The 18,458-nt window shown below is 39.4% G+C and overlaps 1 protein-coding gene across 1 annotated transcript in view; it reads right to left on the reverse strand.

The window, feature by feature from the left end:
* Positions 1-14,830: 14,830 nt before the first annotated feature.
* slc49a4 (solute carrier family 49 member 4) overlaps positions 14,831-18,458 on the reverse strand; it is a 45,193-nt gene continuing 41,565 nt past the window's right edge. Inside the window, exon 9 of the mRNA XM_058622189.1 lies at positions 14,831-16,535. Within this exon, the coding sequence (XP_058478172.1) occupies positions 16,420-16,535 (116 nt within the window). The 3' untranslated portion in view covers positions 14,831-16,419. The remainder of the gene's footprint in view (positions 16,536-18,458) is intronic.

Genomic DNA, 18,458 nt, shown 5'->3' on the forward strand with positions numbered 1-18,458 from the left:
ACGCAGCTCTCAAGGTAATTCATGGGAATGATATTAATATTATTAATTAGTATTTCGTGGCCACTATTTAATATTTTGTAGCCACAAATTTGAGTTTTTTTCCCCCCATGTCATGTCTGGGGCTCCGTTGTGGTAATAATTTGTCCTCATGAATCATTTATGCAGCCTGGGGCTTTGATTTTTGCAGGACAATTTGAGAACAGAGGCCTGTAACTGAGGCATGGGATTTTAAAAGTGCTGAAACAACAAAAAATAAACATGGGTATTAAGTTTTCAAAAATGAGAGAGCAACAAAGTAATTGCAGACCAGTTTCTATAGCCAGGTCTTTGTCACATGCTCAGACAGGCTTTTAAGTAATTTCCCTGTCCTTGTTTAATGCCTTTTTCCTGCAGTCACTAAGACACAGTGCACACACACGCGCGCACACACACTATGTGCATCAGAGCCTTTGTGATCCATTAACTGACCATTATGTTACAAAAGAAAGTCAGCTATTAGAAGTTTAAGAAAGGTGTTCTTTCATCCGTGCCCTTAAAACAACAGCAGGCAACAATGGAAAAATGTAATCACTGATTATATTGAAGAAAAAACTTAAACATGTATTATTAGCAGTGTGTTTTCAGCTCTGGCCTTGAACTCTGATGGAGTTATTAAATGGTACAAGTAATAAATGGAGCACAAAGTAATTTTTTCTTTAACATGTCTCTATCCTTCTAGCCTTGGGGCATTATTACAGTAGCAGTACTAATTAAACTTCAATTCTCCACCTCCCACCCAATCCAGTAACTCAAATATTAGGTATGGTATTCAGCTGAAATGAAAAACACCAGAAGTGGAACCAGTTTTGTGGAGAAAAGGACATAAAACCACTTCCCATCTTGTTCAGAAGTGCTCCATTGAGATCAGAGCTGCATGTGGCCACTGAAGCCAAGACTGTGTCGAATTTACAGTCGGGCTGTGCTCAGTTATGCTCTGCATCCCAGTAGTGAAATCAGTCAGTCCAGAAAATAGCAGCAGGCTTTTAAGTTTGGAGCATCACAAGAAGATTTTGGCAACAACTGACATCTCCGCTTCCTCCACATCCACACGAGGTTATGGTCCTTCTTGATGCACTGTTGCACTTGTGGCAGAGACAAACCAGAGTGTTTACCCTGAGCACAACAAACAGGTTTAGTGTTACAAGGTCTCTCGTCATGTTTACACTCTGAAGGTGCAGAAAGCCTGTAAACCTACTGATCTCGTCACACACATGCATCATGAGCAGACTGAACTCTGTGGAGAAGTCACAGCACAGAGCGTGAAAAATGAAAAGTGCAACGGCTGAAATGAAGTCGGCTGCCTGTGTGTTCTCCTGTTCGTCTATCTTTGAGGGAACACAACATCATATTCTCTCTTCTTCAAAGGGGGCTTGAGGATAAACCTAATGATGACTGATCATGTTTTGAATAACCTATGGGTTATTCCCACAGTTCATTTTATTGTCTGCAAAGGTTAAGGCTGGAACAAAGACAATAAAAAAAAAAACATTAATTCCAAGAGCCCTTCACTTTCCTAACTTTGACTGAAAAAGTCCAAGAGATGTTGAAACCACTCGTTTGATTTGTGTTTGCATCACAGCCAAAACCCTGTTTCTTCAACATCATAAATCAACATTTCGATTTGGCAGCTGACGCCAGTGAAGAACATTTAAGAACTATGAGACGCTACTTTCTTTGTGACACGGTGCATTATCATGCTGGACATATAGAAATAAATATGGTAAACTGTGGCCATTAAAAGATGCAAAAGGTCGGCAACGACATTCAGATATTTGCATGAATAAGCAGGCGCACGGGTTTTTATTTATTTATGTATTTGATAGGAACAATGCAATTTATCATAGCATGAAACTGAGAGTTTATAGCTATTAGTAATTTGCAACTCTACTCCGCTGGGCTTTTATATGTATTACTAAAAGCAACACAATGTAGGATTTCAACCTTCATGTCGCCAAGATTATTTTGATGGTACATCAACCCTTATGGCGTATTTCCACCGGCTCTACTCACCTCGCCTCGCCTCACCACGGCGCGGTTTAAGTACCATTTCCACTAGCATAGTACCTGGTACTATTTTTAGTACCTGCTCAGTGGAGTAGATACTATGTGATGATTGGTCAGATTGTGCTGGCACAGGAAGAGACGTCCGACACAGAAATCAAGCCAAAGATCTGTGCCACAGGTGTACCCTTGGTAAATTGGGAATAATACGCAACTCCATATATGGACATCCTGGGGGTGCATGTTTATAGAACACATCTTCAGGCTTAACAAAATGCATTTTTCGTGTTCTTATGTGTTGTTGAGTGAAAATGATGTCTAATTCTGCATCCCATATTTTTTAATAACAAAACGGGAGTAGTGATGCTTGTGCAGAAGTCACAAAGCAGACCGTTTTCCTTCTATTTTTGTTCATAAAAACAAGCCAAGAGAACTTTGAAATGTGATGTATTTTCCAAATGTCACATATTCAATTCAATTTCAAAAAAAGATTACTCTCTGGGTACTTTCTGCCCAGGTGTGTTTATATAGCTGGTGAAATTGGGAAAAGATCAGATTCATCAGATTGTCTATAGGTTATATGTACGTTTTAATATAGTAATGCAAAATGCAGCCTTAATGCTCTGTGTTCTAAGTGTTAACTTAAAACAGGGTGAATGACACCAGCCACTGACCTCTGGTTTCACTGTGCCGCAAAAAGAAACACAATATTGTAGTTTACAGCATAAGTGGTACAGCTCTAAACCTCTTTATGCCAGTGACAGTCCTCTCAAGTTACAAAAGGACCAACGTGTGTGTGTGTGTGTGTGTGTGTGTGTGTGTGTGCGTTCAACATAAACACAAAATCAATCCTGCAGATCAATCTAATGACATGGTAAAGACAGTACAGCCTGATTGTATTGATTCTGACTGCAATGGCAGCCTTTAAATACTGGAGCTGTCGTGGTTCTTTTATCTTTGTGAGACTGTCAGAGGGATGTTGACTCAAGTCCAACAGTTATGGTGATGGATTACAGTTAACAACAACATACTCAACCATGAAGTTAAAGTATGTGTCCTTCGAGGTGACTTCTGAATACATTGTACACAAACTCATCATATCCCTTAATTACTAAACCATCTGGGATTACTTCTCCTTTGGCAGCCCTTATTGATAACATATGTAGCAACTCTCTTAATGGTGTGTGGATATCTGGAATGATTTACTCTGACATTTCTGAAGAAAATCCGATTGACTAGTGTTCAGCTAAAGAAATGTGGGCAGATAAGAAGAGCTGATTGGTCACGTACTCAGGGATGATATACAGTACATACCCATGATGATGCCAGTCATTTATAGCTTCTTTTAATACTATATTCAACAGATGTTTACCCCTGGTCTCCACAAGTCTTACTAAGAATAAATTGTACAAGAAATGTATTAGTCAATCAATCAATCCATCCCCTGCGAATATTGCCAATTTCAAGAAGAATAGAAACAAATACAACCACCCAATTAGAATAGCAAAGAAAAAATACTTCACCAAATATGTTTCACAAGGCTTCAAATAATATCAAAATAACATGTTGAGGTATCAGCCTGCTCCCGAATAGAAAACATTCTTCAGCCACTCGATGAAAACAGAGTATATATCCGTCTGATATTGTATGTGCTTTCAATAATTATTTTGTCAAGATTGGCACAGTTCTATCTGATAAAGGAAATACTATTGCTGGATCTCCAACAGACGACCTGGAAGGGTGCTATCGTCTGCTATATTCAACTGATGTTTGACCCTCCTACTGAGCAGGAAATCATGGATATCATCAACAATATGAGGGACACAGCAGCTGGTCATGATGACATCAGATCTAGTCTGATGTCATCATGACCAGCTAACACTGAATCTCTAGAAACTAGAATAATACTGAATTACTTTAAAATAATCCCAATATTTACATTCTTTCCTGCCATGTTTCTCAAATATCCTAGAGAAGTTGGTTTACAACATAATGATGAAACATCTACAGAAATTTTATATGAACACCAGAATGGATTTAGAAAGAAATTATATACTGAAATGGCTGATAGCATTCATACTGCTTAGAATAACAATGTATATGCTTTAGTAATATTTCTTGAGGCTTTTGAAATTGTCAATCATGGCAATCACGGCTTACACCAGAAGCTGCTTCACTATGGTTTCAATGGAGATTAAATATAAATGGTTTAATCATAAAAGGTTTGTAAACATTATGGATGTAATGGAATGTGGTGTCCCCCAGGGATCAATTCTAGCACCACTCATGTTCCTTATCTATATGAATGACTTAGTTGCAGCATGATCTAGCAGCATCTGTGCTTTTTACTGATGATGCCAACTTGTTTTTTCTCATATGCTAATTTCTTCAAATTTACAATTTGGGCTATTTGGATTACATTTCCAAATTGTTATATAATGTTATTATATTTATCAAAATAATAATCTTCTAGTATTTGGAAATAGCCCAGTAAGTAAGTAAGTCTTGATAGATGAAACACTGAGCTGGAAGAGTCATAACCAATTTGTTTGCTTTATAAATAAAACAAATTAGTAGTATTATTATCTTAATACATTGACATCATCTATACATTTTAAGGTTTGGTCCATCGGGGAGACTATCTCGTTACTCTTTATCCTTATCTTACATATTGTAATAATTTGGAGAGTTACTTCTCCCACCCACCTTCACAAGCTTTACATTCTTCAAAAAGAGTTTTGTAGAATTATCACTTTTGTTGCTTTTCAATCAGCTCAAAATTCTAAAACATAAATAAATCTCAAGCATGTTCTTTGTATCAACCTTAGATTTGCACCAGCAACCCCTGCGACCCTCATGTGGAGGATAAAGCTGTAGAAGATGAGTGAGTGAAAGACAGACTTAGGACCAGTCTACTGAATAATGTTTAATCGTCGTCGTTGTTTGTTTTTTTACTGACAAACACAATAGGAGAGGAATATGTCTACACAATCACACACTCTCATATTCACCGCTCATTAAATTTGACATTATTTTTGTCTTTAACTTCTTTTTTGATTTATGTTGCTATTGACAGATGATATTGCTGCTTGTCCGTCCAGGTTTATGAATCACTGCACTGTTGTGTTTGCTAATATTTGATATTGAGGAGAGATTCTCCTCGTAATCCCCTAGGGGTTTTCTGAATCTCTCCTACACAATGTGTATTTATTTATTTAGTTAGTTTCACTGCTTTTGCTTTGTTGTGCAAAATAAATAAACCCGAGACCTGATACACATAACAACCCATTTCTGTCCAATAAAAATCACCAAAAAATAAGAACATTATCCACCCTGTTCATCTGTTTATTGCAGGAGCATTGTCCTTAAAAATGTATACAATTAAATCTGTTCCATTCAGTGCTGGCAGCAAATGACACACCTGAAGAAGACAAAGAAAAAAAAAGGCAATTTCTTGCAGCTATTTTCTTCCATCCAGCAGAGGATTTAAGACTCAGTTGAGTGTTGTTTTTTTAGACAGGTCACTTGGGGCTTCATTTTCTTTTTTTTTTCCCTCTTCAGTAATCATCATCTGCACACATTTCCACACTTTTGGTGGTTTATCCCGAACAAACCATACATTTCTCTGCCATCTCACAGGTGGAGGTTTGGCATCTTTCTGCAGCCCCCTGACGTCAGCACCTGGCTGCTGAATTATACCAGGTGCTGTTTTGTTGCATCCAGGGATCAGCCTCTCCCAGCCTGGACATTAATTGTCCACTTGCACCTCCAATTTTCTGTGCAGTGGGGTCAAACTCACAAACAATGAGACAACTGTATGACAATGAGAGCGACAATCATAATTCATTCAGCCACCTTTCACGGTCCGGGCAATTAATTTACATTGTTCTGTCTTGGGTTTTGTTTGGGGGGGGGGTTTTCGCACTAACTGCAACTTTTTTACTAGAATATTCCGAGCTCATCTCAGTAGACATTGTGGAATGACACTAATACCTTGCAATAGTATAACAACAAAAAACATTATGCGAATGTGGCTATGCGTGCTGGCAGCAGCAGCAGCAGCAGCCACCGTGCGGTATCATGCCCTGCAGGGAACAGGTGTACCAGCCTGCAGAGGAGAAGGAACTCAGTCACATTAAAGCCAGCCAGAAAAGTTTAGAATGACACTAAGCAACTGTAACTGAGAACAAACTATTAAATAAATAAAACAGTTACATCCAACTGCTGCCACAAGGGAAAACACACGCTGGGGCTGTACACGCCACAGAATTAGTAGCCTACAGAATGTTAAATATTTCTTTTTACCACTTTATCCTCCACAAGAGGGTCACGGGGGTCGAATGGGGCAAATCCCAGCTTGACAGGGCGAAAGGCGGGTTGTCTACCATTTTCTCTCATGGAGCGTGAAATGAATATAAATCAATAAATACAGCAAAAGCTGTTCTATGTCAGTGTAGTTTCATGTTTTACATGTTTACGTGTTTTATTCTGAAAAGCCACAGTTTCCATGTCTTGTATTAGTTTACAGGGCAGACTTGCCCATATGGCCAAAAGTCTATGAATTCCCCTTTTATCATTCCATCGGAGCCAAATACACACACACACACACATACTTGATAATTCACCTGGAGCCAAAACTTATACTCAGCACTCCAGTCCAGCTGAGAATCAGAACTGCACATTCATAATAGATTTCCCGCAGTCAGCAGTCAGGTCTTTTAAAGGAGCACTATGATAGCAAGCTACTAAAGAACCATAGCTTCCACAGAGTGTGGTAGGATCTGCAACCTTTATTTAAACTTTGGAAATGACCATAGAAGAAAACACATTACACTTAACTCTAACACTATTCCACAGTGTATTTGGTCCTATTGGGAACGGGTGCTAAATTATAGTAAAATAACTAACTAAATAATAACTAATAATTAAATATGTAGCTGTGAATTTGTGAACTTTCTTAAAGTTCTAGTGTTATTGTGGTGATTTTTATGAGTTATCTGTAAAGCACTTAGTTATGTAAATTTTGAAAAGGTGCTCAATCGTTATTATAAGTGATTCATGACTCTTATCTTCAACGTGACACTTCCGATACATGTCTTCTGTCCATGGACTGTTTTTTGTTTAACACAAAGTCTTACATCGTCCTCTGATATTAAGTTACTGAAGCCGTGAATGGCCATGAAAGGAAACATCACTCACAAGTCTGCACCAAAACATGTCACATCATCATTCACTTTGGATCAGGAGTGTCGGCATGGGGATATCATGTCAGAGGAGTCTGTACACAGCTCAGGCTCCTTTTTTAAAAGCCCATCAGCTGAGGATGGAGTCTGTAGTGGAGGTGAGCTGTGATTTAAATAGGCAGCCAGCTCCATCAAAGCCCATCTCTGTGTTCTTCAGGTTACTGCGTTCCGCTTGCATGGTTATGATAATTGCTCTTGCTCAGAGGACATGGCGCTTCCGTCAGAACCACGTCCTCCTGTATTAGAGCAGGTAGACACCATTCCCTTCTCTGCACAACACCTCAGGAAGTCCGAAACAGCTAGTTTTAGAAATAATCAGACGGCACTTTGTCGCTGACAGCAAAATTGCTTATCACCTTTGGTCAGCCAGTTCTGAGTTCAGCTTTTATCACGTTTTTTTTTACTGACCTTTGAAATCTAATTGTACTTTCCCTTCTTAAAGTTATACTCCTGAACTTTCTGGACTGTCAAAAGTGGGATGAACTTTAGCATCAAAGAACAGCGCTGATGTTAAATGAGGGTTTGACTCAAGATCAGGCCCTGTAATGATTATATTGAGCAGTGCCGTCTTAAGAAAAAAGTTTATTGAATCTTTGAAAAGGGGCTGCCACAGTGAACTACATTCATACTATGATGCTGCTTCACATTTGTACTTTGCAGAGTACTATTCACTCACACACATCACGTCCCTCTGCTGTCATTTCCCGACTGTCTTACAATTGGACTGTTTTTGGTGTTTGTATTTATACAACATGTTTTCTGTCTGTGCAGCAGGTTTTCTGGAGGACGGAGCCAGGATGGGATGTTTTAGCTGGTTTGAAATGTGAAAGAAAATTCAAATCTTCAGCCAACTTTAAGTTTAACCCTTCAACAGCGAGCATATCGCTGGGCAACACTTTGGGCAAGCACTCTTTGCGCTACCGTAATCACGTGACCAACGGTTTCTGAAAGCTGAGAACTTGCACTTCAAATCCAAGCCGTTATTATGGTAATTTCAATGACACTGCTGGTGGAGAAATGCAGCATATTTGAGAACAATTTGATGGAGCATCAAATTTTTATCAAATATTAAATTTTGAGACAAATGCTTGAAAAATCCCATTGGAAGTATGTTTTATACTGGTCACATTTCAAAATTAAAATGCAAAATATTCCATTTTTTGTTTTACTTGATTTTAAACTGTTAATATGTGATCTTAGCATGCAGTAAATTGTAAATAACTGTGTGTTCTGGAAAAATGGGCAAAAGCTCTTACTCACAGGACACTGACACTCTTACTCTGGCCCTTTTACGGTTAAAATAAGCAAAGGCTTGGGTGTTAAAGGGTTCATTACTCACATATTCTTATAACCAGACCTGGTGTACAATATTAACAGCTATAACTTAAGACACAAACTAGGCATCTTTCAAGGTTCCCTCCCTGGATACCAGCATCTGGACCAGAAACACTATCTCAAGGCTTACTAACTATATGTATCAGACCTGACGCGCTGCTCGACAGAATCTGCGATGATGTCTCACTGCTCACATGTCAGGCATTGTCTCAATTCTCCTCGGATCTGAGCTGTCTTCAATAAGATCTTTCAACTTAACTCATCACTGACTCCAGGGGTTCCATCATTGGTCATCTCACCTGATAATTAAAAAACAGGAAACACCTGTGCCCGGTGTTCTCCAACCTATAAGAAATGTTCTTCTCTTCTCTCCGACAGCACAGATCATTTTTGGTTTGGTTCTTGCACGATCAACACCTCACCCATGTCACTCATCCACACAGCCACGTTCACCTCTGATATTGCAGATAACATATTTTCAGCAAATTCAACATTTCTGCCTTGTTCCCTGTATGGTTACAAAATAAATGTTCTTTCTATTTGAACCAAAGCTGCACTTTCCTCCGTTATTTGTCACGGCCTTGAGTCGGGGGGTCGTGACAACCAAGACAAGCCAGCAGGCAGCTGTGTGTCCATCAGCACGGCTTACACATAACAGCGCTGTCCAACTCTGTGAAGAGAAGGTCAAGAGGGGATGTAGGTGATCTGAGTGCAGCGCCGCCACTCATGGGTGGCAACAGCAGGAATAACATTATTATTTATTAGTGGAGACATTGACAATGTTCAGAATTTGTATGTAATGAGCCAATAAACACATATCGATATATTTTATTATTATTGGGTTATTTATTACAGGAACCTTATTGTAGAGAAAGAATTTGTAACCTCAGACTATAAGCTCCTCCTCAATGTCTCAAAGTAGCCTTTCAGGGGAGCATGTGTCCTATTCAGGGGAGCCGAGTTCCCGTTCGCTCCCTTGTAATTCGAACCACGTTTGCACTACTGACCTTAAATTGCTCAAGTGCCACTGGAAGCAATCTTTTGTAACTTCTGTCTCCAAAACGCTGCACAGTTTCACAGCATTAATGATCTTAAGCTCAAAAACAAGCTTCTGGGAGTAAAAACAGACACGAACTGAGCTTCTGCAGTGAGTGACAGAGACGCTGCAAACTCGTGACGGCAGTCTGTCGACGTCACATATAGTATCGGCTCAGCTCACATGTAAAACAAAGTAAAAAAGGTACCAGGTACCATTGCTAATGGAAAAGCAAAAAAAAAATCGAGCTGTGCTGGAGCTGTGTAGTGGAAAAGTGCCATTTGTGACAGTCACGTAAGACTCTTCCCACTCCTCAGGTGAGCTTGCAGAGCTCTGTGAATCATCTCACTTCACTAGCTTAGCTGTTATGCTTCCTCCTTCCCTCCGTCAGTCGTGACGTAAAACGCGTCTCTCTGTGTGCAGCGAGGGAATGTTGCTCACCACAGAAAACAGGAAAACACAACATTGCTATACTAGAGTCATGTGGAGCGGATAGGCTTAATCAGCATCGTGTGAACTGTGAATGTGTCAGACGTTTGTTTATATTCTAAAGTTACGCACTACAGCTTTAAGCCAGACAGTATAAGTGACACATTGCAGCTGAGGCAGTTTTCCATTAACATTTTAATAAAACAATTTTTCAGCTGTGAAAACATCAACAATGAAAATCTGATCCCACCTTTTCAATATTTTCAGTCTCTATTATGATGTGAAATCTCACATTTGTGTTCTTGAGATTCTTGAGAGTGTTTTGAGCGGCAATGAAAAAAGAAGCATTAGTAATATATACATTATAAGATATCCACCCTACTACTCAAAGTGCTGAAGCGTCATAATGACCTCAGATCAAGTTTTGATGAGGTTATTGGCAAAAGTGAACAATGCACTTTTAAAGTTGCTGCTTTCATTCACAGGAAGCTGCAACTGATGAGGATACATCAATAAATATAAAAACAATGAATCAAAAGCTGTTCAATGTCATGTCATGTATTAGTTTACAGGGAGAAGTGTTACAAGCTGTTTAAGGTTAGACACATGCTTACAGAAGACATCAACGCACTAAGTTTAGCATTAAAAACACATCTATTATTTATTTATGTATGTATATTTAAAAAGGCATAGGTTGGCAGTATGTGTAAGATGAAATGTACAAGCTAAATGAGTGTGTATGATGTTATTTTTCTCATTTATTTCTCTCGTATTAATCTCTTAACCATGTACATTTAAAGTATTACACTGAATTGTGACGTATACTGAGCCCATAAACCTGTTACCTGTTAGAACTAACCAACAGACCCACGTGTACGTCTCCCATTAGTCTGTTTCTTGGTTTTTAGAAACACTGGTGGAGCATTTATAGCTTAATATTTATGTTTTCCCTCAGGAGTGTCCACATACCTAAAACTCACCAGTGATGAATTGGCAAATTAGTGGCCAGCTGTCAAACGCTGGTAGCTTGTGTTTTTGCAGCCCATTGCTCCTAATCGAGAGCACCTATCCTTTTTTTTTTTTATTAATAATAACTTGAAGATAAAGTAACAGGCACTGTGATAGCAGGTCTGCTAAATGAGCCATTTGAAAGCAAAACTCATTTTTCATAATCCCACTGAAGTCAATTAAGGGACTTGTGGAGCTCCGGGGGGCCTGCGGAGACCCTGAGGTGCTATATGAAAAAAGGGACACTGAGTTTTAATCACTAGAGGAAGAAAAACAAGCAGGGGAATTACAGCACAGCAGAGACATGTGAGTAACTGTGTCTGGAGAAACAGGGAACAAAAGAGTTGGTACAAAATAATCAGACACAGTGACACAGACACCAGTTTTCATCAGCCGGACGACTGCTTTCATAGCCTTTGACAGCCTGTAGTGCAACAAAAGGCAAATACCCAAATTGCTTGTCAGGAAAAGAAAACTATTGTATTCCCTTATTGTGGCCCCATCTGCTCCTGAGAGGCCCTTAACTGCCGCGACACCACGCCCCGCGCTGACACCGAGCCAGAGGAAGAAATTGGAATTGAACTCCTGCTGAAGGCCTGTTAATAAACAGTTAGTGGTGTGTGTGTGTGTGTGTGTGTGTGCAGGAGGAAATGTATTCATCATTACCTTATCTCCTCTGACAAGACATCACTGCCACCCTTCTTTGTCCTGTGCTTGTAGCAGAAGTTGAATGAGTTTGCTTGTTTTGTTGTAAAAAAGAAGTGTTTTCTCTTCAGGGAGAAAAAAATCCTCTTTATCCACTCATTTACATAACAGACAAAATCAGATTGTGTCTCGGATTTGAATTCTCTTTTTTAAAGATGCACGTTTACACTCTGGACAGGTCAGCAGAGACAAACAACCATTGACATTCACATTAGAAATAACATTTCCTCATGTTCTTAAAAAGGTAACAAGCGAAACAAACGCTCAACAGCCAACTCAGTCTTTGTGCATTATATTTACAATGTCTTCTGCAATTAACAGTAAAAAACAAAGTGGAAAATCTAAGACATTTTTTATAAATGTTGTTTTATTTATGGTACTTTCCTTTGTTTTTATCGTTTTATATACTTCTGGGTCACTTGAAAGGAAAAAAAAAAGCCACAACAATGGTTTATTGGACACTGCAAGCATTCTTTCTTCATCAAGAGATTTCACCGTAAAACAATAGTTTTCCATACAAACAGCTTTGATTATTTGGCGAAGAACCATTTGAAGCAACTCAAAAACCTTTCCTTGGGGCCGTTTCTTAAATCCCCAACACCATAAATACATAAATAAATCAACACACCCACAATAAAGTGCTGAAATCAATGGCACACTCTGTTGTCTCTGTTGGTAGGTTTATATTCATTTTGAATTTTTGTCATTTTATACATTCTGTTTCAATTTTGGCTTCGTTGTGGAGAGAGAAGGGGAGAAAAAAAAAGCTGGAGCTGCGTCAATAAACTGCACAAAGCCTGTTTTTTGTCTTTAGTGCAGGACGTAGGATGAATGCATGTGACAGCTCCTCTAAAAACAAAAACAGATCACGATAAAGCAGTGGATTAATTTTACATCCCCGCTGGCCTGTTTTTTTGTAAATACCAAGCTATAATTTGCGGCACACCCAAACTTAAACCACCCAATTTGATTTGATACCATAGTTATTTTTCATGTCATTGGTGAATTTATGGCTCAGGTCAGGAGTTCTTGTCAGTTATAATGGCACCAGTTCAAGGGACCGTGAACTGGCACATATTTTATTTTATTTTTTAGATTGGGCCAAAATGAATCTCTAATTGCAACCAGACTGACGTATGCAACTGACTCCTGAATAAAGGCTCAGCCCTAAAGATGTTGCTTTTCATCAGAAACATGAGCATGAGCTCATCCTCAGCTGGGTCACCGCGGGGAGGGGCCTGTATGGTACTATACAGCTCACGCAGCCACTTAATGCAGGCTTTAGAAAGAGTGAGGTCATACATGTTCATTGTGATTTGTATTGTAACACAGGAAGATTTCCTAGAAGACGGGATTCCCCCTGAGAGCTTCTCTGTACTCCTGCCTCGGGACATTGTGCGAGAACATTTCTGTGTTGCCAAAACAACAGAGCAGATGAGTTCAGGTCCCACCAGAGCGTGATGTAATGTGCAGGCACAGTCTTTCAGTCACATGACAAAAACACAACAAAAAGGAACACCTTGGAACGCTCCATCAGTCTTTGATGTGGACTGACAACTGTTTTAATCACACTTCATGTCGCTAATTATATAATTACTATTGTTTAAAACATGTTTTTTATTGAAGTCGTACTTCAACTACAAATGAGGTGAAATGAATGGTTCAATCTGTAGTTTGTAACTTTTGAATATGAACACATGATATGATGTGATGCATTCAAACCATCAAGAAATGAGTTCACATCATGTTGAGTAAATCAGCTGTGTTTCTTACTGATGATACATTTTATGTCCCGACTGAGCAAGAACACCAAGACGCACACACAAGTGGATTCTACTTCTAACTTTCAGTTGGACGTCACAAATAAAGAACATGATTGTCCAATATTGAAAAATGCATGCTTTACCGACAGCTGGTAAGCACTCCGTGAACAGATGCCTGATGACATGCCTTCGTGTTTGAATCTACCTGTGTCGCTGCATCTCACAGCTCTAAGTCTCCTCGAGACTGTCGGGACACGTAATGCAATGGTAAAAGACAAATTAACAGCACATAACTGAACTAAATACTGGAGAAAAACACTTGCGATGGCTCTGTTTCCATCACTCTGTGCTGCTTGTGTGTGACTGGGGAGACGAACTGAGTCAAATGAGGGGCCACAGCGTTGTGGTCGTCTCTCAGAGGTCCACAGGGAGCAATAGAGGTTCTAAAATAATTGGTTGAAATAGGAACTGCACCTATTTGACACCGTTTACTGCTGTTACCATCGTTGGATCTACTCAGTTGTTTAATGTCATTTGTGGCTCTAAGGTCACAGAAAATGGCGCAGATGATGTCAGAGTTATTTGAAGTGAGTCTGCAAACCCCACCCATACTGGGAATATACTGTAAGTCAGTACCTCAGGTCTACTTTGGTTTTAGCCTATTAAACTGATTTATTTATACATTTAGTTATTATATTCATGTAATTATCTTTCACAGAGATCAGAGGGGTCCTTTGATCGGCCACATCCATAAATGTTAGTAATACATTATGGACCTGCATGTCAGGCAAGTTTATTGATTGAGCTCTGATCAGCAAATGGTTCTGAAGAAGGAATTTGTTTGTTAGCAGCAGAAAAAAACCCCAATAGATGTCTGCTATTGATTTAAGATGATAACATTTGCTAGGAACTCATATTGAGCAAAGTACTGATAAACAGTCAGATTGTGGCCATAACAGACCAAAATGTTCCACAGCTAAAAGAACGGTGATGTTCTGAGGCGCACTACAAAAAAATAAAAACTTTTCTATCTTGTTATCTTGGGTTGTGAAATTAAAAACATGGAGGTGCATTTCTGAGTGTTTGCGATATGCATATCTATACTGACAATGTAAGATGCAAAAGGTAACAAGTTATTGTCACATAATTAAAGGTCACATAAAAATCTTTACAGGGATACAAGGGACCTTTAACGAAAGACAGACACTAAATAAGGCTAATCTTAAATAACCTTCATTAGGCCATCAACGACAGCAGAACAACAGCCATGGTATTCTTAAAAAGTTCTGGTTTTAATAAGGTGCTGGAAATAGTCAACAGTCCCACTTGTTCTTTTTCATTTTCACAGAACAAGGACATTAATAACCCAAAGCCCAGGAAACTGCAGGGTGTAAGCTGCAGAACAGAAGAACATGACCTTTTAACTCTAGGTACATATGAAGTAGTCACAGTGTGAATGAGAGGGAGACTGAATGCACCACACAGGGCAATTAAGGCAACACGTTGAAAGGTAAAAAGACAACCTTTTCTGTACAAGGAGAAAAAGGAAAAAAGCACCAGGAAACACAGTACAGAACTTCCTCAAAACCCACAGGATATCACATAAAAACACTTCAGAAGGAAGTTAAGTTAGAGAAGAAAAACCTTGTCTTTGAGTGACAGATGTGTTTCATTTGTAAAGCCCTCTCGATTTTGGAGCTTCGGTGTTTTATCAGTAGACTGTCAGTAGGCGCAGAGACACCTGCTGGTGCTTTGGAGGAAAAGCAACTCAACAGTTACAATACGGAGCAATCCTCATATCTGTATTATTACAATTGTATCCCTCAGTGTGCCTCATCTGTGGTCGTCAATGGACAAAACAGCAATTTTTAATAAAACCGTGTTAAAAGGGTTAGTGTTGACATTTACAATAAATACAAACAGGCTGTTGAGGAAAACTAATTATTGTAAGCTTAAAAAAACAAATTAACATTATTAATTTAAATTACAAAACAAAACTTACAGAAAATTGTCACAATTATCCACAGATAAGCTGAAAAATGTCTGAAATGTGACAGTGTAATAGTTCAGATGATTCAGCTTCTCCAAGTTCAGTGGTGGGTGGGTGTGGGTGGATGGGGGGGGCACGGGTGAATCCAATCCCATACAACATCTGTAGCCGTTATCCAATCATCAACCTATGGAGAGCATTTTGCATAATATCTGTCTTAAAGTTCCTGTCTGTCAGTAACAGGAAGTGGGTTCAGTCACAGCCTGAAGTTCAGAGCAGCATGTAAACACCAGGAGGTCCATTAGTTTCTCTCCGTGCAGCACAGCCAGACCTGCTGATTGGCTGATGAGACTTTGCCATCCTTCAATTCCTGCTCCGGTGACTACACCTGATGCTGATCTGGAGTCAAGGACATCCAGCTTTGTAGAGATAATCAAGGAAGGTGAATGGAGCAGCCACATGGGGGCGAGCAACTGTAAACTGGCATCCTTTGTGAATGACAACAACAATCTTAACATGCTACACCTTGTTAAAAAAAACACTGTTCACAAATCTGTGTTTACATATTAACAGACTTACATATAAAATAACGTGTTGGACAGGCATATGGCGTTGAGTCAGCCATATATAAATGGTGACTGATGTAGAATCGTTTCACAGCTCTTCTCAGGAGCCGTACAGTGATCCGTCGCCATGGATACCAACAAATGCACAATTACACCCTAAAATGTTACATCTTTAAAAAAAGGAGTGGCCTTTCCACTTTTCCCTTTGTCTCCCCTTTCTCCTTTGTGCAATTGTTATTATTATTATTATTATTCAGTCCCTTATTATTAGGTCCTTTTGTTTGCTTTTTTGTCCCCTGCAGTGTCACACGGAGACAAAGACGTCCAAGTAGAGGCGGTCGTAAGACTCCCTGAAGAAGAGGATGAGGACGAGGCTGAAGAGGCAGGAGCCTGTTAGACACCAGTTGAGCCATGACAAATCTGGATGGGGAGAGAGAGAGAGGGGGGGAGTGGAAAAGAGACATGCTTTGAGTTAGTAAAATAACTTTTCTTCAACTCTTATCCACAACGGTGATAGATTATGTTGTCATGTATGATGATTCAGTGCCCTGCTCAAAGGCACCTCTGCGTCCAGATTCCAAAATCAGGTGCAAATAAATGGATTCCGTTAATTGGATTTCGTGTTCTAACAACACATTTTTTGCCTGCGGCTTTTGAAATGGCAACAATCACTTGCAGGGTTTGTCCAATTACTTCTGGCCTTGAAGTCACAGTAGCACAGAGGTGAATATTGAGTGAAACCCAAAAACTGTAAAATAATGCACATGTACCTAACAGTCCTGCAGTGCAAATGGAAAATGCATTATTCAGCAGGTAAAAACGAAACTGGAGGAATCACAAAATTTTAAGCTTTTCACTTAATGGCTCAGAGTCTGAAGAGAAAATGACAACTGACGTCAACCCTTGTGTTTGCACTAAGCAACAGAACACAACATTTCCAAATTAAGATGAAATATGGCACATCTTCATAAGCTCACAAAACCTTATGAGATTTATTGGAAAAGGCATCATTGAATAATTTAGGAGAATCTTATGGGACTGATGATAAATCAAAAGGGATTCCTGACACCATGCAGGAAGTGAGAACAGCCTCCTTATTTTGAATAATTCAATAACAGTGATACTGTTCCCCATTATCAGTGACCTACACCTGAACCTAAACATGGTGTAAAATGAGGTGCTCTGTTTTTCTCAGCTCTTCTCAAGCCCCATTAACCACAGCAGAGGTGCTCAGGTTGATCTGCGATAATGCTGAATCTGGGAGGACAGACGGGAAAGCTCGCGACTGCACTGAACCACTGCCATCTTCTTTTCAGAGCTCTGTGATGATGCCTGCACTTACATTTTTACCTCTGTGTGCCTGAACAAACATGTAATCATACCTGACACAAGCACCATGTCAGTGGACAATACCCACATAAATAACTTTGGCCCAATCCCATTTCTTTGTTTTGACCCCTGCCTCTTAACCCCTTGAAACCGAGTTACAATGGGTGGTGGTTGAAATCAATCTGGGTTCTAACCTGGAGATTCAACATGCCACTGGTAAAAAGTCAAAACAAACATAAAAACATGCTGTCATCAGCTGTTATATCACTCACGTGGACTACAGCAGGGGTGGCCAGATTTAATAATGTGAAGATTCTCAGGGGCCAATGGTCCCTTCAGACCTTTTTTTTTTAAATGGTAAAAGTTACATACACATGCACTGTTTTATTTTCTTTGTCACAATTATGATTTTTTAAACGGCAATGTACACAGATCACATCTGGAGTCAGATATCATAATAATAAGGAGATGAATGCATGTATCTGTCCGTCATGGCTGAGTTGCGAAAAGCGCACTGACACGTGACCGGGGCCGATTTATTTGTACCACTCCGTCCCTAGCCATATATACAGGGCCGTCCAAAATCTGACTGAGATTGAGATAGAGACATACAAGAAAATGTCTTCAACGTCTGGGTATACGTTAAATATAAGAAAATGGTATGTACAATTACTACTAAATATGTACAACTAAAAATAGAGGTGTAGGGATAAGTAGTAGGATCAAGGGGTGAAATGGGATTGAGACATAGTCTTCAAATTTTGTTTAGTTATTCTCACTGTGAAGTCAAACCATTTTCAAATCAATGTTATTTGTATAGCCCAAATTCACAAATCAGAGAATAATCTGTACATGACGTGTCAGCCTCTGTACTTAAACACTCATTTCGTTGGTAAGAAACAAACTCCATGTAAACAACGTGTAGGCGTTTTGTTCTGACAGAGATGTTAAGCATGAGTGTACGCTGCTTGGCGAAGGCCAACTTCTCAGCCAGGATAGAGGATGTGGTGGCAG

Source organism: Solea solea, chromosome 2, assembly GCF_958295425.1.
Source record: "Solea solea chromosome 2, fSolSol10.1, whole genome shotgun sequence".
NCBI lineage: Eukaryota > Metazoa > Chordata > Actinopteri > Pleuronectiformes > Soleidae > Solea > Solea solea.